This window comes from Lepidothrix coronata, unplaced genomic scaffold, assembly GCF_001604755.1.
Source record: "Lepidothrix coronata isolate B3197 unplaced genomic scaffold, Lepidothrix_coronata-1.0 Scaffold253, whole genome shotgun sequence".
Taxonomy (NCBI): Eukaryota; Metazoa; Chordata; class Aves; order Passeriformes; family Pipridae; genus Lepidothrix; species Lepidothrix coronata.
Window position 1 is genome coordinate 864444 of NW_016690433.1, and position 25716 is coordinate 890159.

The window sequence follows — 25716 nt, forward strand, 5'->3', positions numbered from 1 at the left end:
ACTGTACATGTAGCTTGTACATGTACATGCAAGTAACTTTAACTGTACAGTAACCCTTGCTCTGTATGAATGGAATATAAATACGAGTACCAGCCCTAATCATGAAAACACTATTCCACCTCTGGTGAAATTCTGGACTGATTTGCCCATGGTTCAGTTGTCATTAAGGTGTTTTAGGGCTTTTCTGTATATGACAAACAAAGAGCATATCATCTTACAGGGAGTGTGCTGCTAAGGCAGCTACATGTCTTTCTATGGAATAAAAATGAATTTTCAATACCCATTTCTAAATGGGTATCCAGCCATTTCTGATGTGATGTTTCACAGATTCCACATAGCCCTTGCATGCTGGAGGCCACATAAAAAGATTATTTGTCCATAACCTGGCTCTTAACCTCCAGGTACATAACTGGGCTATGTAACAAAACTTTCATTTCACTTTGTGAAATAGCAAAACAAGAAATACTTTAACATTACCACGTGAAGAGTAACCCTCTAGCACTGTCTGTCATGTGGTGAAAGCACAGGACAGCAGCATTTTTCATAATGTTCCCTACTTACAAGAACACAACATGAACCTCCTGACCCAATCTGTCAAACACTACAAACGGTTCATGCTCATGGAGATCATGAGTAGAAAAAACAAAATTTGGTTTATACAGTGTTCTTGTTCATATCTACAGTGTAAAATTTCCCTTATACAATTGCATAATAAGATGCAATTATGTTTATCAATTTTACTACTGAGATGATATCTCATAAGCAAATTCATCTGCCATAATCCCAATCCTCTCATTGGTAAACACAATCTAATACACAGCATATGAGCCTTATTAATAAGATGGGAGAGCATCGTACTCCATTTTCACCATTCCTAAGTAAATTAAAACTACAGGCCTGATTTACAGTAAGGCTGCACCAGAAATTCTAATCTTTTTTTAAAGCTAAAGATCCCTTTCTGCAGCAACATAAGATGCACAGGATTCACTGATAGAAGTGACCTGAAGAAGAGTCTCAGTTAAGCAAGAGCCAATACCAAAACCAAAAAAAAAAAAAAAAAAAAAAAAAAAAAAAAAAAAGGAGAAGAGAGAAAGCTCAATAAGATCAATAAAAGTAATTTATTTTGTGTATTTCGTTTGTCTGTTTGCATATACACACTCATACACAGAGTTGCCTTCCCTCCCTGAGTCCTCTTCGCCCCAAGAATTGTGTATTAAATACCCACAATATTTTCAAATATGGTTCTGGAATTATGAAATCTGAGGTCAATCAGCACATTCCTTTGAAAACCAAATAGGAGGTCTTATTTCAAAGAGCAAGCTCTTTTCCACAAACATGACAATAAAGGAACTTAATGTGAATTACAAGGATATTGTGAAAAATATGAGAGGCTTGACACTGACATTAAGTCTTTGACAAGGTTACCAAAGCCTTCAGGCTTCATGTCAAGCCAGGAACTACTTTAGCAGTTTCAGACTCAGAGATCTGTTTCAGTCTGAACCTGCAGCTAGAAACAAGTAGCACAAAAAGTACACCACTGTGATTTCATCAACTTGGAAATCAAAATAGTGGTCAAACAGGCTACCCTCAGAATTTAATAAAATTTCAGTTTCTTTCAGAATCTTACTCTTCAATGGGATTATACCACCTAATAACTGGAAAGCCATTACAATTTAATGGAACCAAGATGATTTTTTTGCATATAGCACTAACAATAAGCCAATTCACAAAGCCCTTTCCCTCATCATGTTATCGCTGCATCTAAGGAAATCTGAAGCAACAGGCACAAGTCTAGAAAATTGATGGCAATTATGTAATTTTAAAGGAAATTAAAATATTCCTAATTCCTAAGGCATGCCAAAAGAAGGAAAAAAATTCTCCCAAAGCACTCCTGAAAGTAAAATACTCTGAAATCCAGATGAAATTAAAGTGGTTAAAATTCAAAGAGGGAATTGCCTAATTAATAGGTATGAGATTCATACTTCCCCTGGGAATAGGAATGAGTAACCAAACAGTATCATTTGCAGCTCTTACTATTCAAAAAATTAAACTTTATCTCTCAGCTACAGCTGTATTGTTTAAAATATGTATAATATATATGGCAGAATATATGTACCTGCAACAAATAAAAGGAAAAGATTAAAGCTTAAAATATTCTTTTATGCTATGATATTTCAAAAGTTTTAGGCAGTGAACTAAATTAATGCAATTTCTTACCCTTTTCTCTATCTATTTGCACACAAGTATATAATTAAATTTATAAACAAAAATGCTCCTTTGGTATAGAATCAATCTGGCACCCGACATACCCTCACAATCATTGCCATCTTTGGCAAAGCCATAAGCTGTGGCTTTATAACAAACTAACACCTGCTTGTGGACTCTGAAACCTGCACCAAGAAACCTACAGCAACACACAAAGCTCAATCTGCTGCTTTAGAATTAAGCAAAAAATTTTGAAGGCTAGCTTTGTATCACTTGACTTTACCCTGGATCAGGTGTCATTTCTCCTCCCAGCGCTAAAACAAAACCTTAAAGATGACTTAAACTTCCTATCACGGTTTCTCACTAATTGGACAGAAATTTGGTAACATTTAAGTACTTCATCTAGATAAAATCTGATGTCCCTACCCACAGCAGGGCGGGTGGACTAGAGGATCTTCAAACGTCCCTTCCAAACCAAACCATTCTATGATGCATTCTATGATTCTGTTATATCATACAGTGACCTGCTGCAGTGAGGATGAAATATATAAGGTCATGAATCTGACATTCCAGACACATCCCTGTAAAACAGTGAAAAGGTCTCATGACAAAAGATGGCCACAAAGGTCACCACGGAAAAAAAGTCTTGCCTCATCCTCACACCCAGTAAACTTCCTTTCCAAAGGCTTAATACTAATCAAATAGAGAAAAGGACAAGGGGTAGTTCCTGGGATGGGAGGGGGCAAAGGGGTGCAGATGAGGGAATAAGAAACACACTACAAGAAACACATTAAAGCAAAGTCAGAGTAAAAATTGGGCAACAGGAAGTTAACAGCACGATATATTACAGTACTTACCATCACCAACCTCAAAGTCCTTGAATGCAAGTTCTGAACCTGAGTCATCCAGCAGGATTTCACCATTTAAGGTGAACATCATAGTGTGCTCATTCATGTCAACCATGCATCCAACAACATCTCCTGCCAACCAAGAGCGGCCAAAATGCTCATTACCTTGGTGCCACCGCTGTGCCTGAAAAGAATTAAAAGAATAATAGTGACAATGTGGGTGTTCCTCTCGTCTTTAGTCGTAGAACTAATAATTAACCTTCTCAATTAAGATGGCGCTGAAACGAACACAGAATATAATTCCAAAACAATGTCTTTGACAAGTTGAGTCTGAAAATGGAAATCCAACAATTAACTTCGTGCAAGCACCCCTCACATCAGCATTGTAAAACATTGCTAAGAGAGCTGACAGGGGAAATGGCTATTTCAACATTTTACTAACAAGTAAGAGCATTGCTTATTTTTCTGCAGTTTCATGGAAGACTTATAATTAAAATAATATATCTATTACAATGTTACATAGCTGCTTCACAAACCTTTTTTAAGAAATTGCTTTTATTTATTTCAGTAACCTATAAATTCATTACTTGCAAACAAACTTTATTCTTTCCTTGAGTATAATTCTAAAAATGTGGTGTGTGAAATAAATTAATCTTAGATTAATGCATAGCAGATTTTGGAAGGAATAGAATTGCCTGTGGATGAGACAAGCACTGAGTTTCTGATGGATTCCAGAGTAGCTGAGGGCATGATTAATGATACCTGTGACTGCAAAGGCTTTGGATGGAGCCTTGAATTGGAGTTCAAATACATTAAAAAGTATTGCAACAAGCATAAAACAAAAAAAACCCCTGTTAATAACAAATAGGTTTTCTATTTCTATATTCCATCGCAAGCAGATTTTTATCATCTGTATTCATCCTGAAAATCATACAAAACAAATGAACTTTTCTGGGCAACCTGAAGATCAAAATTTTTTCTCCAATCAAGAAAAGAACCCATTAAAATCAAAGACAACAAAATAGTCCTGTGGATTGAGACCTAAAGATCAAAACCTAAGATTAAGAAGGCAAACTACAACACAGCTATTCCAGTAAATATACAGGATTTGAATAGTTTATTTAAGCCAGTCAGATATTTTACAAAAACAACTTTTCAGTTCTCTTTTCAAGGCATTTTCTCATGCAACACAAGAGTAGAAAAAATAAATTCCCACCACATAAATAAAATACATCTCGAGAGCTTTATCTAACTGGGAACAGCCAGGAATACTGTTGATTTCTGTTACATATTATAATAGTAATAAGGTCAATTAATTCCAATACCAGATACAAGAAATACTTTGACAATAGCCTTAATAATAATTAAGGTTTCGATAGCAGTTGCAGTTGCACTTGCCTTCATACTAAAAGTTTTTTTGAGTCATTTAACCTATTCTGATGACAATCAGTAACATATAAAAGTTTGTTTTCCTATATATTTTTACTACTTGATTTCAATCTGTCATTGTTTCATGCAGAGTCAAATTTGAGCAAAATTTACTGGTTCTATGATACTTCAGTGAAGTTGCAAAGATTTCTATAAAAAACTAGCTATATTCTTTGGAACTCTGACATTTCGAGAAAAAATTTGTATCAAAGTTTCCCTCAAACACTAACTGTTAATCATCTTAACCATATTTATTCCCTAATGGCACTTCTTATCAAGAGAACAACAGAGTAAAACTTTAAAGAAATGATTCATAGCTAATTACAGTTCTACCAGTATTTTGAATTTAAGTCACTTTGATTTTCAATTCTTTATATATACCGTACAAATACTGTGAAACTGTGAAAAAAAATTATAGAAATGTCAAATCCTGTTAATTAATTTTTCAGGTGACACTGATCCTCCTTATTCCATCTAGGCCCTCAAAGACAGAGAGAAATAATTTCATAAAACACCAATGAAAGATGAGAAGGCAATTAAGTTGAGGCAATGATACATGGAATTAGACGCAAAAATTAAAAGTTTTGCAATCACTTATTATTGCAGATAAACACATACAAACCTTAAAGCCATCAAAAACAAAAGCTTCTTCATCTGAGCCAAGCTCCTGATCTGGCAGACAACCTGGCCTGGTCCAGCCAACTCTCATGTCTCCTGCAGTAACCGCCTCAAACTCAAAGTACCACTTCCCAGCCTTCACTGCGTAAGTCTTTTCTGTGCGGAAGATCCTGAACTTTTCCATTATGCCACTGCACATGTCCAGTCTCACTGCTGTAAGGTTTAAAAAGATAAAAATAAGGAAAAAAACCCCCAACCAATACAGAAAGTACTGTGTTAAACTACTGACAAAAATTAAGACAGTGAAAGGAAAAGGTAAAGGAACACCTTTAAGCATAGGCATGTAAAGAAGAATGTGCTTGCAGAACAGCCATATGGAGAAAATCTCCTTTCCCATTCTGGGGAATCAGCATGCTTAAGTACTTCTCTAAAATAACCCTACACTTGTAAATTCACGGGGGGGGGGTAGGGAGGGAAAGAGAACTTAGAAATCTGAGTGCAGCTACAAATCACATGACTCAGGAATTACTCTGATTCTTTTTCTCAGATTAGGAAAAAGAATGCGAAAGGCAAGGATCTCTTTCCACAAATTTGCAATGTATTAAATCCTGTGCGACCTCTGAAAGGTCAGCATTCCAGTCTAATCACCATAACTCCTCTTTTTCTTGAATTTGTTTTAAGGCCAAATGTGTCTGCACCTACCTGCACCTTTTTATTAGACCATGCTAAGAACCTCTTGCTTTCTCTTCTGTTTTCTCAGCCACATCAAGGTCCACATTTCCTATATCGTCTAGAATAGCCTATAAAATCATATCCCTCAGAATTTATTATCACTTCTGATGCCACTATGCCTGACCTGGGTGAGGCTCATTGTTTCCTGTAAGCAACTCTGAACTCTCTGCCACATAACTCTTTATCCATAAAATTTTCTCTTTGATAGTTGACAAAATTAAAAACATTTTTGAAGACCCTCAGTACCTCAACTATACAGATGTAGCACCACAAAGCATGATAACTGAGAATTTGTTTTCTTTTTAAATTCTAAGTAACATAATGCTTTCCAGATTCTAAGCAATCCCAAAAATACAGCTGTTGTGGGAAACCAGCAAGGAATAATAATAAAGCATAAAACCTGACACTAGAGAGCTTTGTAAAATTAAGTTTAAATAAAAATTAATGATTGGAGATGCAGAACACCACTAGAGGGCTCTAAATCCTTTAATAACTGTATGGATTTTTGCTGATGAAAGAAGATCCCTATCACGTTTTATGCATCTCAAAAACTTGAGAGACTTATAAACTGCAAAATCTAACTGCTCAAAATGAGTATAAAAATCTTCTGATGAATGCAGTTCCAGTCTTTGCTCAAGAAAGATCAGTTACTGGGACACTGTTCTGCAGTTCCTTTCCTCTGGCAATTTTGCAACAGCATTGATCACATCTTTCAGATTCAAGTATTGCACTTGCGTTCTTCACATTTAATTAGTAACTCCATTCAAAGAACCAGATCAATGACCTCTGCATTGTAAGGAAAAAATAGTATTTTCCAGCAGTTTATTCCCAAGGAAATTAAAATCTAAGGGAAATACAAACAACAGAAAATGAAGAAAAGCACCTTTTAGATTTGGAGACACCTGTTCAAAATGTTTTATTGAACCAACAAATTCAGTAGTAGAGTGAAATATTCTAATCCTTTTTGGTTTTGAGAAGAAAAAAAACCCAAAATTAATTACCATGGTCTTGATCAGGAGCTTCCAGATTGTAACCATAACCTAGAAGGGTGCGGACTGCTTCCCGAAGACTGTCTTTGTTTGACTTCTTTGTTCGATCATCCAAAAGAGCATATGGTACAAGGCGAGGGTTTCTTCTATTCTTCACATCCTGCATACAGTATGAAAATCAATTCAGTTTCAGAAATTGCATTTTTGTCTTAAAGACAAGATTATGCTAGTATAGCAGTATAAAAATTACTATTTATACCAACTGAAACATGGAACTGCAAGTATAGCAAGGATTCAAAGAAGCCAAATAGTCTAGAAAGTAGTAAAACCCACTAAATTCACTAAAAAAGAAAGTAACACACAAATAAACAAAACTGTGTGGCTTACACCTGCTGCTATTTTCTATCAAATTTATTTAATAAAGTAACAACATAAACCAAAAAAACAAGGATAGATGTGAAAAGGTTGACAGAAGAGTCAAAGGATTATATTTCAAACGCTGTTTATGAAGCAGATACCATAACAATAAGCTAGTACATAACTAAAATTCAGAGATATTTCTGTACCTCAAATATACAGGTTTGAGGGTTTTTTAATTATTATAGCACTTAGCAAGATACATAAAATGCCCAATTAATAAACATGATTACAACAAAAGGAAAAAATACTACTAATAAAAAATAATAAATACATGCAACGCTAATAAATAATAAAACAGATAAAAAAATCTGTCTTACTATGTCAAATGCTTAAAACACGTATTTTTCCAAAATAAAGGGTCTTGCAAGAATATGGTTGATGTGCTTCATGTGTAGAATTTTTGTAATAGATAATTAAACTAAACTCTCCTGCACCTAAAATGAATGTATTGGTAAGGTTTAATCTTCGTATTTTAGGTTTATTGACACAATATTGATAAAGTTTTTCTCTACTGCAAAAATTATCTCATTTGAAAGCAGTATTTAACTGAAATATTTATATGAGAAACATAATTTTTAGTGACTAATAGAACTGTTTTCTTGTCTATATTTTCTTCTCACATCCTATCAGACTTTTTTGGCAGTCAGAGAAACCATGCTAAGAACTCTCCATGTTCTTCCTAACATCTTACTATAAAAAAAATTACAGGCCAGACATACAAAAAAATATTGCTGTTTGTTGTCTTGAGTACAATACCAATAATACTGAGAGGCTTTTATGATTGGTAAGATTTAATAAGAAGTGCAAATATAGTGCCTATTATTTTAGAAAACAGCACCTACAATGAAAGTATCTTTCTTCTTTTATAGCATTACAGTTCTAGTTTTAGGAATATATGTAGTTTTCATTCTCTCTTTGCAGGCAGAAAAGGAACGGCACATCCATTTTGGCAAACATTTGCAGGCATCTCTAAATGCTTAGATGCAAGGCTATCTGCCTTTTGTCTTGTTATGGTAACCAACTATTAAAAGAGCAGTCATAAACCAGTGCTTGATGAAATCTGGTCCTACAAGTGATCCCTCTAGGAGAAGAAATATGAAGGGACAAGCATTACCTATATCCTAAAAAGGCTAACAAAAAGATAATGCATTGCTGGGGACACAAATCAAGAACATATCAGCTCTAGTTATATTCAGTGGAAAGGAGAGTGACAAAGCAAACACCAAGACCATTGGAGGGATCTACTTTTCATACTCATTCCAAACACTTAAGTTCATACTCATAACTTTTTCCAGTATTTAATTTGGTAGATGCAGGTAAGGGTTGCATCCAGAATGAAGCAAATGTTGAATTAAATTTTTTAAGGAATTATTATTTGATATAAGAATATTCATAGTAGCATCTGAGATTAAACACTATGGTTTAATTATTTGTCTTGGAAAGGACATAAAAAGAGAACTCATTTCCTCTGAAACACTATCTGTCCCAAAGATATTACCAACTTTTACTGTCTTTAAAAATATAAAATGGAAGTTTGGAACAAAAGTTCTGTAATTTCTTACCCATAATATACAGTTACACTAATGCATTGGTAGTTGCCATAGCAACTTCTAACACACATTAACATACAGCAATCAGCTGATAACAATGTATCATAATGAAATATAGTATAAGTGCTTTTAAAAATGCCTAAGCACAAAAATGAGAGTGAGGTGAAAAAAAAGCCAAAAGGAATAAAGAAATCTTATGTATTAAACCAAATTGATTCTACAGAATTTTTCCCCCTTGGGTTTAATTTTATTTAATATTGTGACCTTTGTCACCCATTCAAGACTGTGGTTGCTTCTTTACATTTGACTGTGAGAAGGGATTTTTCTTTTCATAATTTTGTTCTTCTTTTCTCTATTACATGTCCATCTAAATTTTGACTGTGTTACTTATTGATGAATTAAGAACTGTTATTGTTATACTCATCATAAATTTTTGTACTAATGACCTTCTACATCTCTGTGGTTTAAGTGTAGCTAATCAAGAGAATGATCCTGTACGGTGATTGAGCTTTGCACACTCACAATCAAGTCAACAAGAAAACTGATTAGCTAAGAGTGCTAATTTTTATTGAGTATGCTTCCAATTGGTATATAGACTGAATTCTTCCTATTAAATACAGAGAAGTTATTGCAGACTGTTAAAAGAAGAAAAACTCAGCATAAGCTTTTAATTTTTTGTCAGTATTTTCCAGATTTGACAGTCTAATGCTTCATCAGAAGACTGTTTTGTATAGAGTTTGTCTGGCAACTACTTGTTCACAGACAAATGGTTTGATCTGGGTCACACACATGACATTCATGTAATTCTTTTGTTTTGAATTCATATCCTCCCATATCACAGGAAAAAAAAAAGGAAAAAAGCCTATCCATTTTATTACACAGCTTTGTCTTCATTTGATGTTACAAACATCCATTAATAATTTAGAATTTAATTTACTTTACTTAGGTAAAAGAAAGCATTGCAACCATGAAAAGCTGGAATGCCTGGCAGAATGTGCCCTGACTGTAAGTGGAAGGAACAAATAATGTTAAATGATGTAGCGCTGACCAGGAAAAATCAGTATTACTTTATACAGTGTACACTACAGATTCTGCTATATACAGCAAGTGACAGACAAATAACTATTACAAATAACATATACATTTATTTGTATACATTTTTAAAGATTTTAAATAGCCAATAATTGGTCAACAATTGGCACTACCTGAATATAGCTCTTCAAAGTAATAGAAAAGAAATACAGAAAAAAATACCTAAACACACACCCCAAAAAATATCACTATGTCTTTTAAAACTTCCATGACAGGTAAAGAACACTGATGCAAAATAATTCCAAGGAAACACAAAGGGAGCCAAGAGATACAAACTGCATTTATTCATTCAGTGAGTATGTGACATGTAGGTAACTGGTCCAGTGCACTGGAACTAACAACTGGTCTTGGAACTTGCATAGACAGATATCACTTAACAGCAAGAGTAAAACGAGGAATGGCCATACCATCTACAGCATCGTAGAAAACCATAGTGAAATTCTACGAGCAGCTTTAAGAGAAGAGCCTATTAACAGATGCAGTGTGTGTAATAAGGTTGTACGCTTCAGAAGTAATTCAGTGACAAAAACCAAAGCCTCATATAAACCTCTAAAAGACATCCGAAAAGAATAATGTAGTTTTCAGAGCTATAAATGTGATACCGCAAACCTGTGAACACCTGGACCTTCCTAAAGCTCTGAGAAGTTCAGGAACAACACAAATCACTAAACTAAAGAGAATACAAAAGACACCAGAAACATATGTAAATAAGTTCCATTCAAAAAGAAAGATAAGAAAACATATACTAGGACAAGTGCAGGAAAAATATGATAATAATGTAATGGGACCATACATTTTGCAATTTGAAGTATTAGAAGTGTACGAATACATATTCTGTAGGGTAATTAAATGATTTTGTTCTCATAACCAAGGCACAAAGCACGTATTTTAGCACATATCCAGTGAGACAGATGCGCTGTTGTTTTCTTAGCTTCTTTTGCACCATTAGAAAACACTCATTCCACAGCCGTGAATTGATTCTGCTTGCTGTCATATCTCCACAGACATGCGAGATCCACATCTTGCACTACCACAAGGATTTCTGAACAATTGGCACAACAAATGCTGTCAGAAAGCCAGTGAGCCACCATGTGAGTGTGCAGCATGTACACTGTGAACAGGATCATTTACATACCCCCTGCCATTCATGCCTTGTTATCCAGAGGTCTAGCTTTTTTGCATTTATCATGGCAGCTCATGTTTAACCAGAAACCATAAAAATTAAAAATCATTTTAGAGGGGAAAATGAAAAATACAATTCTAAATTGGTATTTACTGGGTAAGTAATTCACAAAGTCCAAAGCACTAGAACCATAAAGCACAATAAAGTCCTCATGAAGCTATATTCTTAGCAAGGTTAACAAATACTCTACCCAACCAAAGCAGAAGTTGTATTTGACATCTGGAGCACTAACAGCTGAGTTCTGACCTTAGAAGTATGTGCATACTTAGTAATATGTGTACAGCTTCTACCATCTTCATTGAGGACCATACCCATATGGAATGCCTGGCAAAATATGCCCTGACTATAAATACAAGGAACTAATATACCAGTATAAATAATGTAAAATGTGAAATTTAGGTAACATAAATAGATTTTACAAGGACAAGATGCTGGGTTTATATATATTTAATTAAAAAAAAGAAACAACTTGTGATTTTGCCCACATATCCGTATTTCCTCAGCCTGAATTTCCAGAACAATGCCCCTCTTGCATTACAGCCTGTGGGGGGAGGCAGCAGGCCCGCTGGGCCCCTGGAATTTGATGAATATAAGGTATTGGATGACATAAGGCCGTTCCCGTGAGAGCAGAAGCTAATTAACCGTCCCCATAAACAGAGCAGCCTTGAGAAGCCGGTAGTTGACTGGAAAGATGATAAGCAGGATGGAATGTTAGCTTCTTCAGCCACAACACAATGCAACATGAAGAAAAAGCAAGATAACTTTTGACTAAGCTAACTGGATGCATGACAATGCATATAAGCAAAATTTGAAAGAATCTTTGGCTATGATCCCCACAGTGTGGAGACCTAGAAATCATGTATTCAGGAGGAGGGAGGGTGTAGATAATGTACTTGAAATTACTTTCATTTGCTTTCTGGTCTCTAAATTTGACTCTTTTCTCTCCCCTTTTGTCTTTTCCTTATTTATATGGAAGTTGGGATTCTCCTGTATATATAACACTACAATTTTATGAACATTAACAAATACTGTAAGTGCATGGATAAACTTATGTGAGTTCTGAATATTTTCCATTGATGGAAAATATTTGTGAAGATTTGTGAAGATTTAGTCATAAATACATCCTTTTACACTTCCATGCTATTTTTCCATCATCTTGTTATGAAAAATTCCTTAAAAGTAATCAAACAAAACACACAGGTAATCATGATAGGACTTAATGTCAAAATCCACGGCACGTTTAAAGAAAAAAAGCCCCCTCCCATAGCACAAATGCAATTATTTTAATTCACTTACACCAAGGTTATATTGCTCCTTTGCCTGGATCTTGCTTCTGTATATGTCCTTGGTCATCTACCATTTCCCCAGTTCCAAGACCACTAACTTGCAGGTAATCATGTTTTCCCTTAAAGGGACTCGTTTTTCCACTTACCCTTGCTGTTTAAGATGTTCTTTTAAGCAGAACTATGTATTTTTCCTACCTGTTTTGTTCCTTTTGCTCCTTTCATGGAGCAATAATTTACTGCAAGTCTGTACTACTAAAAAATACTTACTTGTTAGTGATCATTGTCATCACAGCTGTCAGGACAGTTCTGGGAACAGGATTTATTAGCTAACTTGTGCTCCCTCTCCTGGCTGGCTGGCTGGCTCTGCAGCAGCAGAACAAAAACACTGTATATAGTCATGCACAAAGAGCAGCTCTTATGTCTTCTTAAGAAAAAATCCTGACAAGCAGTGGCGAATTTAGAAGAAGAAAAAAAATCTGGAAGTAGGAAGGTATTTTCTCCAATACTGTTTAAAGGAAAGAAATGGTTTATACATGGACTACTTGACAGTACCCCTTTAATTTTTTCATTTTATGTAATTCCAAAATGATGAGGCACTCACACAGAACAGACCTACTAGATTATCTAATTCACCCTACAGCCACAGCAGGATTGCTGTTCACAACATATTTCCCAGTGATTAGTTCATCTACTTTCAAACATCTGTAAGTTTCTTTCCCTTAGGAAACTATTTCATAGCTCTGCAAGATCTGTTATAGTATTATACAGCATAACATCATGTCACTTTATTCCAGTACTGTAACATGTCACAGTAATATGATGGGATAAAAAAATGTAGCCCATGAAATAAACCCACTGGAGCCAAGCAGAAGCACATAGCAGCATGGACAACAGCTACCAGATTGCCATGTGATATGTATGTCAGCTAAATGAGAAACATCTCTGCACTGCACCCAGAAAGGAGAGTCTCAGTATTCTGCTCTCTTCTTACAAATTTTAATAAATGGTATTTGCTATCTGCACATTGTAAGCACTCCTAGAACTCAGCTGTCTGTCTTTTCTAGAGAAGATAATTATTTGAGAAGAGAAAATTATGGCATTAAGATGAAATCAACATTGGCACTCAAGAATGGCAGCTTCTGCAGGACACACTATTGGTGGCAAAGCTTTCAAGGCCATCATCTACCTGTTTAATCATACATGAGACTAATGTAATTTTTCTGCCAAGAATAAGGGAGCAAAGTACACTGTTGATCTTGCAGATCTTCCTGAGGGCCACAAATATTTCTGAGCTCTTGTTCACCTCCAACAATCATACTCTATTGAAAGCCTAACTATGACGCTGTTCACTGCACCGCTACAGTTCCCCACCCAGCACACAAAAGTTTTCAGTCAGTTTGGATGAATCAGACACAAAAAAATACTTGGATGTTTAAAGCATAAGCACTCAATACTGCAAAATCCCAACTAAATGGCTTTCCAATTCCCAATGTGATCAGCTTCATAGGCACTTAAGCTTTTAACTTTTAAATACTCCAGGCTCTTCTCTGCATGCCCATAACAGTCTTTGTCTTTGTAAGGAAGAACGGTACAATATTTATCATATATACCTAAGTCCAATCAAGATTTAGAGCAGAAGCATTTGTCTAAGGCTCTTTCAGAGCCTTTGACCTGGTAGTCAAAATCAGGGCTTGATTCACATTGACTGCTTAAAAAATTTCCAAAAATTTAAGTAGGGAATCCCATTCCAATAATCTTTTTATAAAACAGCTTGTCCTTGGCCACCAAAATGGATTTAGATACCTAACTCCTATTTGTCCAGTCAGATACTTCTGAGGATATGGGATCAATTTTTAAAAAACTCTTGAAAAATAGGTAATGCACCATTCAGTAATTACAAGACTAAGGGGTTTGAAACTATACCTCTATTTTCCATGAGTTTTCTCACACTAGACTATAAGTTGTAGTAAGTGAGCACAGATTTAATTTTCACGTTGAACTTTGTCATCTAGCAACAAGGGCATTAATTAGGAAGAGAGTCTAGGCAAGGCTAGAGTTTCAAGGCTGCCCCTCAGGACAGTATTTTAAGAGTCACTAGATAAAATACAGAGAGCTGTTCAGTGAGTAGATCACAGAGTCCTCCTTTTTCCTTCCCTGTGAGCCTCAAAATTGCCACTTCACAGGGCCACATTTTAGATTCAGCGGTAAGTTGAGTCTCTTTCCCAAGGCACAGTGCTGAGAAACATAAGACAGACTTCATCATTCTTCCGACATTACGCTGAAGTGTTTAATTTTAGGTTATATCCCATACTAGATTTGTCTCATCAATGGTTTTTTGGGGGTTTTGTTGGGTTCTATTTAACCAAGTTTGTGGTCTGGAGCAACTCCACTGCCTTTTGGCAACCATAATAAGACTAATGATTTATGACTATCACATCACACCTCTTCAAATGCAGGGCCTTCTACATCAAAAGGCACACCAAAACATATATAAAGACAGTGTATAATAAACACGTCATGTAGATGTAAAGGAAAACTTTTTCATTGCCACCCACTCTCAGTCCATTTTTTACTTATCATTCCCAATCCAGTAAAACTCGGAAAAGTCTTTGACATCATTACTTAACTGCCTTTCCTACTTAATATCTTGCTAATTCAGAAAACACATAATTTAGCTGCAAATTCACTCCCATAAATGTGGCAAAATTATTTTTGTTTTTTTTTTCAAAGATACACAGATACACAGGGTAGGTTAGATTGTCCTCAAGAAACTTTATTCACTACACATGAGTCATGGGATTAAATTTTCCCAGTGCTAGTTAGAAATGTAATTAGCTAAGAGATGCATTTGATTCCAGAAACTTCTTAGCTTCATCTTAACCAATTAATTTTGGTGCAAAACTAATTTTAATTTGGGGCTATGTCAAGTTTCTATCAAAGCTGTAACTATTTCCCAACTTCCATTTATTTCAAATCTCCCGATTGGCAAGGCCATGTATTGAAAATTATTGGCTTCTGGAAGAATAAAAAATATGGGAGGCATAGTGTAAATTATTGAGTGCATTGTTTAATATATCAGAAATATTTCTTTTGAGCATACAGTTTTTCACTCTAGAAATGAATTGTGCACTGCCTCCATAAACACAGGATTGAAACAGTGAGTTCAAAATGAATTAATCTGCTCCCCCTACCTGACAACAGAAAATTATCACTTCCAACCCTTATGATTCATATTCTATCAGAAATGTTAACAGCACTTCAAAGGGCCACCTTCTCTTACTTAAAAAGATGCAGCATTATGGGAAAATTTAATCCTGTGTTAAGCAGGGGTTTGCACCAACACTGAATTATCTTCAGTGTTTAACCAGCAGGAATATTACATATATTTCAGTCTCCAAACACAAGACTTGGCTCACTGTCTGCCTAGATCCAAGTACAGAACATATATTTCCTAAATAGTTTATAAAGTAACACAATGACAGCTTTATAGTAAGATACTATAGAGGATGATGTTGAAATGCATATAAGCAGTATCTATTTTGTCACATAAATGTACTTTGTCAGTACATGGTGAAGTGAAATTAATTTTCTATCTTAATATATATAAAACCAGATTAATTTTTTTTTTTATACAAAAGCTTTGCAAATAGAACTAGTTTTGGTCCTGTAGAAAAACAAAATACGACATGAGCGGCACTGAAATGTATAACTCAAATTTTTGCCAAAAACAAAACCACTGTTTGTAGACAGAAAAGGGTATGTACCTACAAAACAACTGCTTGTCATTTTTGCAAAAATAGTGAGCTTTTATGCTCAGTGCAAAACCATGAAAAGTCTTTTTTTTCCCCAAGCCATGAATTTGCCTAAATTTTCACTGTGATATGCTACCACACATTTATTAATGGAAGTGAAGAAATTTTTCGGTATATAAAATTCACAGTCACAAAAAGAATAGGAAATAAGACTCTTAAGGGAAAACTGATGTAGTAACTGCCTTGAAAAATGCTAAATTAGGTTCATTGTATATCAAATTGATTTTTTTTGGTTTTTTTTTAAAGAAACCAAAGAACCTGAGTTTTACTTTTAAAAATCTATCCACGCTTCATTCTTACACCCCTCCATTGTAACACATTGTGATACCTACCGCATAATATTTCTATTCACTGAAACAAAACAACTAAAGTAGGACTGAAACTTTGAGACTCACTTAACTATTCTCAGTTAAACACGACCTCTGCCAAAAATATTAGCAAAATTACTAGAAGTTTACATGCTGATTTTCCTGGATAAACAAAATTATTCAATTCCAAGGACTGCAAACCTTTAAATGATTACCCTAGTGAAAGTCAATGTTTACATTTCCTAATACACTAGAGCACATTAGCTTCCTGCATGCAATTTTCTCACTCCGAAATCTAGATAGCATACAAGAACATACCACCAAGTTTTTTTAATACTGCTTTTAAAAGAGTCTCATATTGCTAGAAGATTTAGCAGTATTTCTTCAAGTATGTATTTGTGTTTTCTTTGACTGACATACATTCATTAGCTGTTTCTTCCTGATTGTGTATCCCCATTATTTCCATTTTACTGTGAAATATGTCAATAGATAAGTGCTTTTTCAAGTGTCCGAAGTCAGCACTTACCTGCTGGATACCATATGTCCACCCCTGCCTTATACGGTCCCTTGCCCACACATTGTGAGCATTCTCTGCTAGTTTATCCACCATAGCTTCTTGAGAGGGGGTCAGTTTGATAAAACTCAAATCCATAGGTGCCGGCTTATATCCACTTAACAACTGATAGCTGTTGAAAAAGAACAGAACTTGCAGTTACTTTTCAGTAAGAAAAAAAAAAAGAAACCACAAAGGAAATAAATCTAACATCTGTAACATCTACACAACATATCTACATAAATATGATACACATCTTTGAAAATAAAGAATAATAATTCACTGACGTGCATCTTGATGGGATGAAGTAACTGGTAATGAAAGCTACCCAAAATGGTCTGAACTAAAAATGTTTTCAAAGTGTTTTAGTACTTCCACATATTCAAAATAGTAGATTAAGATGTTGCTTATCAAATGCTTATATTAACACTATTGTTGTTACCTCTGAGTATTAACACTTATATTAACACTATTGTTGTTACCTCTGTTATCTATTTCCTACTGAAGCAAGAAAATATATTTTTCCTATTACACATAGGGATGTGAGAGACAGAGCAGGTCAAATGGCTTATTAAGGATCACGTATGAAGTCCATCCAATAAAAGTATGTCTTTATAAATACTTCATACCTTAACTATCATTCAAACCATAAGAACACATGTTTAAAGCATGAGTTAAGAAAAGAAACGCCCTTTCTCACTTTTTTCAGCGCTCCTAGGGATGCTACTTTTATGAACTTGTTCTCAGCCAATTAGTTACAGAAATCTCCTACTTTACTTATGACCAAATCTTCTTCAATAAAGGACATAAAGGATATGGTGACAGATGCAGCACAACAGGACTTAATAACTTTGCAACAAAAACCTATGACACTATGCAGAACCACCGTGGTGGTGGAAGTGACCTCCCTTAGCTCAGATGAAGGAACACACAGGGGAAGAGGAGCAGGAAGAGAAAAGTGTTTGGGGAAGACAGACAGGCACTGTACTGGGTAACACTTGTGTCCAGGCACTGGTGGGGGGAGGACACAGATCATATGCATATACAAGTACAGTTCCATTATTTCAACTGTGTTCAAGTTCCCAAATTCCTCATTCCCAACCTGGGGGGGTGTGTGCACTGGTGCTAAGGAAGAGGCCCATGGCTGAGCCATGAGAGCTGCTTTTAGATCTGTGGTAGTTGAGACCTCTATACCATACCAGCCTGAGCCCAGTCTTACCAATGCTGTTGCCAGTTGATTGCTTGGGAAAAAGAGTCAGGTAGTTGTATGAGTTCTCTCCACTTCAAGTCATGGCCATTCAAGGACTTTAAATGGGTTACATTCAAATATTTTCAGCACAGTTAAATATATTGACAAATTTGCTGTAAAAATTCTTTACAAATTCTCTGTGGTACACTCCGTATATAAAATAAATATGTAACAATGAATGTCAGACATTTCAGTGAATCACAAAAAAATTAAAATTTGTCTACACATCAGGTCACAAATATCTAAAAGAAAAGCTGTGGATGAAGGTGTGTGAAAATTTCAGAAAATTCATACACAAAAATGTATGCCCAAGATAAAACTAGTATTATAAATATCAAATTGTTAAATGTGTGTTCGCTTAACTCACACTGCCTAACAAAAAGATGCATTTGAATTTCAACTTACTTCTTTGGAAGTTTCATTTTTTTCACTTTTTCTTCAGCATGTTCATCAGCAATTCCAACATGGCAGCCTAATGCCAGCAGGGTTCTAGGACACAGAAATCAGAGAAAAATTAGTGCCAATGTTTATATATTTAGAGTTTCTGCTGTGAATTTAAATGGCACTATACCACAAAGGAGACCAATAGAAATTACTACAATACAATATGGAAAGATCAATGCCAGTCTTTTTGTATATGTAATAAGCTTTCTGATAGTGTTAAGTAAACACCACAAGACATTCCTAAAAAATTTGAATAAAAATATGAGTAGGCTACTTTAAAATGGAACTGTCATACAGTCTACTTCATCTATATGAGGCATCAGTTCAAAGATTCCCTGCCCTTGAAATATTATTTCTGCTTTATATACTTATTCCTACTGCTTACATACTCATTCATACCACTTCATATCCAAATCTTTTTATGTTATGTTATTTACATCACAGCTGATGAAAAGAGAAAAGGCAGAAAATGTCATTTGTTATTCTTAGAATGTGCTTTCTTTACCAAGAGAGGCTATTATTCAGAGATTTTAGTTGGATCTGGATTTTTTTAGGATACACTACTGAAGAGAAGACTGACAGCAGAATGCATGATAAGCATTAGCCCCAAACTGGCATCTTATTCCAGCTGGACACAGTGTGTCATGTACCACAAGGCTTATGCCATAGAGCCACTGAGCCAGGAAGTCCACCCTGGCCTGACTCTGCCAGATGCAGTTCATTTCAGAAAACCAACACCCTCTACATAACTTTTGAACAGGGTTGACAGTATTAATTGGGTTTCTGATTACTTCAGACTTCTTCCTTTCCTTACAGTCACACTCTCCAGCAGTATAAATTTTAAGTCTCATTTGTCTTCAGAATTTGATCTGTATATCATCAGTTATTTGATCCTGCATTATGTTCAATACTGGGTTATAAAGTCTTAGTTTCTTTAGCCAGCTGTGTTACTAAAATATTGACATTGAAATGAAAAGAAATCCTAGACAAAAGTCAGAGACCACTTTCGAGTCAGATGAGAATTTTCTCAAAATCTGAAGGTTGAAACTGATTACACAGAAGAAATTGCAAATTTCAACACCTTGGACTTAATTTCCAATTTCCTCAAAGTGTAAGAAAGGTGGAAAACAAGGCTTGTATTTGTTCTCATCACTAGCTAAAACAGTAATTTCTAGTCTTGCTTTAACCATATTTACTGCTCTTGAACTGACTGGAGAAAAAAAGAGCATAAATATCACTCTAACATTATTTCTCTTGGCAGATGAATTGCGTGTTTCAAGGAGATTCTTACAGCATATTTTTAGTGCTAGCTACATGAAGTAAATCCTAGTGTTATGAATTGTGAACCTGATTTAAAATTAGACAGTAAAATCAGAAATGAGGAAATCAATATGCAGTGGCTACCTCTGGCAAAACACACCATCTGCACACCATGCAGCTAAATTTCAACTGGTATAAATAGTATATGATTTGTATGCAGCTATCACCAGCATAAATAAGAGAAACATATCTAACAGTGGAATGCAGTATAGAGGAGCTAACCTCTGGTAAGCCTAATTTTCTTGTAATGTAAGCCACGAATTTGGACACTACATTATCTCTACCCAAATAAAACAAATGCATATCAGAGTGGCACAGGAGGATAAAAGGACATACCATACTGACAGATCCTGAAAGACCAATAAAGCACTTCAAACCTAAACAAGAAAACTAAAAGTGTCTGAATGCTGCTCTCATCATCACACTGATACATGCAATTTTCACATAAAACTGAGTAAACAGACATGAGAAAGTCAGTCACAAAATAATGAGCCATAAAAACAAAAAAATGTACAAGACCAAACTACAAAATATATAGAAGAATGTGCAGAAACAGTATGAGCAAGCATATTTTAAACCCCATGACATTTTCAGAGGCAACTCTTTCCTGAATCTTGACATTTCCTACAGTGTATCATTTTTATAGTTCATAAAATATTCAATCATATTGAAAAATAAACACAGATCCAAATATATTGAAAAGAACTGTCATATCGGATAATATGACTCAGAACTTCCTTGGTTTCTGACTCTCTCATCTAGTAAAGCTGGCAGCAAAGCTGGCAGCAAAGTTGGCAACAAACCAACAAAGAAAACACAATTACAGTCAGAGTAATTCTCAATGTCTTGCAAGTATTTCAAGTATGCCATAGGCAGCTTTGATGCAAATTGTGAAGAAAATTATTAGGGGAAGTTTTAAAAGAATATTTTCTTTCCCTCTTCCCCTTTTTGCACTCACTGAGGTTTACAGCTAGTAGATTAGAAGCATCCAGTAACAAAACAGTCAAGACAGCTTACAATTCCAGATATCACAGTTTAGATCACCTAGAACTGATTAGTGTGCTAATTTTTCCACCTTTCCAAATTTGCAGAAATAACCTGGGCAAGAAACTTCTATTCTAGTCAGGGAACAACATATGTCTACGTGATAAATATAACATGATATTACAAAATTAGAAATGCGTATTTCAGAAAACAAGAACTAGCAGAAGAATGTAATGAAGACTGAGCTCAGTAAGCATACAAATTTTAAAAGCCGTAGAAAAACTGAATGTTTTCTATTTTGGATATTATCCATTTAATGAAAAGGCTTTTTCTAGAGTAAGTGATAAAATTACTAAAATAAAAGTTATCCATAGTTTATATGTTTATAAAATGATTATTTTTTTACCAGGGTTAGATTAGAAAAGCCCTGGGTCCTGAACCAGTACTCATGTAAGGACTCATAAAATTTGTTTAACACGTAGTGAAACATTAGAAGTGTGCATTTAATTACAAGAGCAAGATTTTTCTGATGCCTGAGTCATATCATAGAGATTATTCTAGGAAAAGATCCAACTATAAGGAAAGTTAATGACATTATCTTTTGTAGTTTCATAAAATAGAAAGGAAGAATGTATTCTGAATTCTTAGCACACTGCTGTGCTGACAGGAGTCTCAAAAACATTCCTTGAAATTCTTATATCTAGCTGAAGACAAATATGAACTTATTTTCTTGCTTCCAGTTCAATTTATCTACAAATGCTTTATCTCCAAATAATGCCAAAATATCCCTCTAGAACCTGTTTAACACTTAGGGTCATAAATATGTTTTTCACCAAGTAATTTATTTACTGGGGAAATGGTGGATCGGGTAATAGTGCAGAGAAGCTGACCTGAGAAGAAATCTGCAAGTGTAGGAGGTGTTTTCTACCTAACTTTCTACTATGAGGACATAAAGTCCTTATATTATGAGTGTAAACACTATATTGTACCATCAGTTTACATGGTAAATACTTAATTAATATAGGACAAATATTCACAGAAAATTAATATCACCTGCAGACACTCATTTTTGTAAACGCTATGAGCAGGAAAAAACAACTACCTTTTAATAAGAGAAAAAAGAATAGATTTCAAAAATTAGTGACTTGAGAACCACATACACCACAGAGCATTTATCAGCTTGAGAAATATTTTAACAGGTTGGCTACATGCAATGCTACATATGGAAGAAATCACTTAACACTTACAGATTTTTCAATGTATTCACAGCAAAGTAAGAACTTGCACCTGCTTGATTGACAAAGCTGAGGTGAAGAATTGTATCTTTGTGAGACAGATAACAATATTACTTGAACAAACCCTTTAACGTCCCCCTGAAATTTTCTAGCATTCCAACTGGAGAGCTTCTATGACATTCACATATCTAACTGTTCATCCATAAAAGGAGGGAATGCCTACTACTGTCTGTTCTGCGCCAGTATGCAGAGATGACACAGAATTATCAGCTAAGTGTCCTGAAGCAAAGTTCGTCATCAGTCAAATCCAAAAAAATATCTACTGAGTGTCAAAGTGTGCTTTATCAATAAAGAAAATTAAAAGAAATTAAACTAAATTGAATTAAACCAAATAAGAAGCAGATTTTTTTCAAAGATTGAATCTGTTTCTTTCCTCAAAACTACTTGAAAACTGTCTGAGTTTCTGCCATTTCATAACCACCATTACCACAATAATTCTAAAATTTCATAGATAGTAAAAAGACTATCAAAGCCATTTTCAGTGCCAAATACATTATTCATTAAAGTATCTCACTCCCTCATTTTCATATTATTGCCCTCAATTACATGTCAAATTTTAATTACGTGTCAATTTATAATTCTGGAAACTGCATCTTAGAAAATTTTAACTATAAACTTCAAAAATTTTAGCAACTTACTTCAGTGTTTCAAGTGACATTTGCAAGTTATAATTTCTTTCCTGCTCAGGCAATTTGGAGAACTCCACTAGGCATGGGTGTTGTCTTTTGTTGTCATCTCTAATCTGGAAAAAAAAAAGTAAAGAAATAAGCTTAAGGTGTCTTGAAAACCAGAAGAAATGTAAAACCAGTCCCATCCACAAAGTACTTAAAGCTGATCCTGTCAGAATTACTCAAACTGAACAACACCTCAAAACAGAAAGTATTCTGTATTCTCAGAGCGCGATCATTCTGTTCAAGCAAGGTAAAATTTGCATTTGGAAATAAACTTCAGATTTGCAGATCTCAAATAAGTGCTAATTTGTACATGTTATTATATGGATGTTCAGAGCAAATATGCAAAGTTCAAGAACAGTGCAATCTATGCTTTGAACATTTGAACATAAAATAACATCTCATCTTCAGACTCATATTTGAAAAATTTTACATCCAGTTTATATAAATATGTTGATACAAATAGTACTTAAATCCTTAATGAAAATAACGATATAAAAGATAAATATTTCCTATCTCTTAATTCAGAAAATGTTTCTTTCTAAGTCATGTCCAGTATCATACAAGCAGAATGTGACTGTTCAGCAGTCACATATGAGTGGAATATGAATTTCCTTTTACTGTAGTGATAGCAGAGCCATACAGACTATAATTTACAAAATCCCACATTTTATAAACTTAAACATTTGATCAAAAACATTTTTAACCTGCCCTATTTCTACACAGTTTTAGTCTATTACTGCCCAGAATCAGGAAAGGCAACCTAGGAGGCTGGGATAACTAAACACTATTGCTGTCAACTTAGCATCTTGTGCTAGAATTCAGTCCACAAAATCTGCAGGTGCTTGATAAAAAACCATTAGTTTGAAAATATTAGCTAAAAGATCCCAATGAAAGCGTTAACATTTGCTCAGTTGATGTGACTTTTTAAACCATATATTATAACACTTTTTTGTCTATGTTTGATGGACCATAAGCTCACCATTTATAATAATCTTTAAAGTCGCAAAGTGGAAGTTATTGAAAAATAGCGTTATTGACTTTGGATCAATCAGATAATTCTGCTGGAAAATTGAATGTTAACAGTTGAAGCAGAAGCCTAACTGTCATACTTTTTCCAAATTGTTCTTAACCCCATTACTCAATGTGGTTTATTCAATCTCATGAAAGAAAATCACATTTCTCCATAATATTTCTGAGTAACATATTTTTTGCATTTTGATCTAAGCACATAATAATTCTCAAATTGAACAACAGCCATTTGTTTATATTTTAGATTGAAAAATATTTACAATCTCTAGGGGATATTTATATTCATTTGATGGGATTAATGTTCTTTGGACAGATAATACAAGCAATTCAACTGTCAAGCTACTTGATCAAAATCATTAGAGGTTAAAATGAGAAATATCTTTTAATGGACACTGAAAATGTTTATTTCCAGAGTTCTTTCTAAGATCTACAGTACTCAGCATTAATAAAAATTGAGTACAGTCTCTGAGCCGTGTACAGCTAATTTAAGCCTTGGATGGCGGGTGTTTTCCTCAGAATTCCAATGTTAATTCATTCCCCTAGTGACACTCTTTTTGCTCTACAGTAACAATGTACAATAATTCTATTATATAGTAAGCATAATTTGCAGGTTGCCTTTCCATCACTTTTTTTTTTTCTGGACACAACGTAAAAATTTACTGCCTTGCAAATACTTTATATTAGTCACAGAACTCATCACACCTATCAATTCTTAATTTTTGTCAATGATTTTAAATATACAGAGATGTTTAACAGAAATAAAGATATGCAGATCCATCTGATGATTTCAATAGGTAGCACACATATTCAAACTTATAAGGAAGCCAGTTAATGAAGTCCTAAATTTTGCTAAATTAGCTTGCTATTTTACTTCGTTACACGAGTAGAATGCGGCAGTAATATCATATGCAATATGAGGTATCACTTTGGTGATACTACATATAGATCTGATAAAACATATATGTAGAAGGGAATATCAAATGTAAACTATAAAATGTAAAATCTACAGCAGATTTTTTTAATCATATGGAGGGCCATTTAAATTTATAGATTGTCTGTCTTTCAGCCTTTAAACTTTTTGACTGGGTGAAAAAACACCACTAACTACTATATATAGTGCATCTTGCTCTGAATTAAAAAGACCAAATCTTACTAAGATCAGATGACTCGTGTGCATCTAAACCAGCTAATATCTGTTCCATGCCTTCCCTCAATACTCAGTAACTGCAGTGCATCCATTCAGATAACTAGAATTGACCACAGTGGCTTAAATTGATGAAATCATCTGTGAGAAACCAATATGATTAAGGAGTCAATCTCCAGAAGATGATCAGCATATACTTTGCCACATTCCCAAAGTGAGCACATCCTATCACAGAACACTACCTCTAGAGAGAGAAAGCTAGAAAATTTATAAGATTTAGCACCTATTTTTATTCAAAATATAACTAAATTTATTGCTGCCTAACTTGATACATATTATATATTGTTTAAGTAGTGTTCAACTGTACAATAACATTCTCACTGGTAAGTAATAGTACACCAAGAATTTCTGCAGACTGCTTCACAAAATTAAAATGTTTTGACATGCTAATTTAACTGGGGAGTTGTGTTTGATTTGGTTGGGTATCAACAACAACAACAAAATCTAGAGAAATTCTCTGTTATTTAAATATTTTATTTGCCACACCAAATAT

The 25716-nt window shown here is 34.5% G+C and overlaps 1 protein-coding gene across 1 annotated transcript in view; it reads right to left on the minus strand.

The window, feature by feature from the left end:
- The window catches only part of RYR2 (ryanodine receptor 2), a gene marked incomplete at its 5' end in the record, with an annotated part of 247650 nt that overhangs the window by 136896 nt on the left and 85038 nt on the right, over positions 1-25716 (minus strand). Inside the window, 6 exons of the mRNA XM_017835267.1 lie at positions 3063-3237; positions 5104-5312; positions 6833-6980; positions 16998-17157; positions 18679-18762; positions 22955-23058. Coding sequence (XP_017690756.1) covers positions 3063-3237; positions 5104-5312; positions 6833-6980; positions 16998-17157; positions 18679-18762; positions 22955-23058 — 880 coding nt within the window. The remainder of the gene's footprint in view (positions 1-3062; positions 3238-5103; positions 5313-6832; positions 6981-16997; positions 17158-18678; positions 18763-22954; positions 23059-25716) is intronic.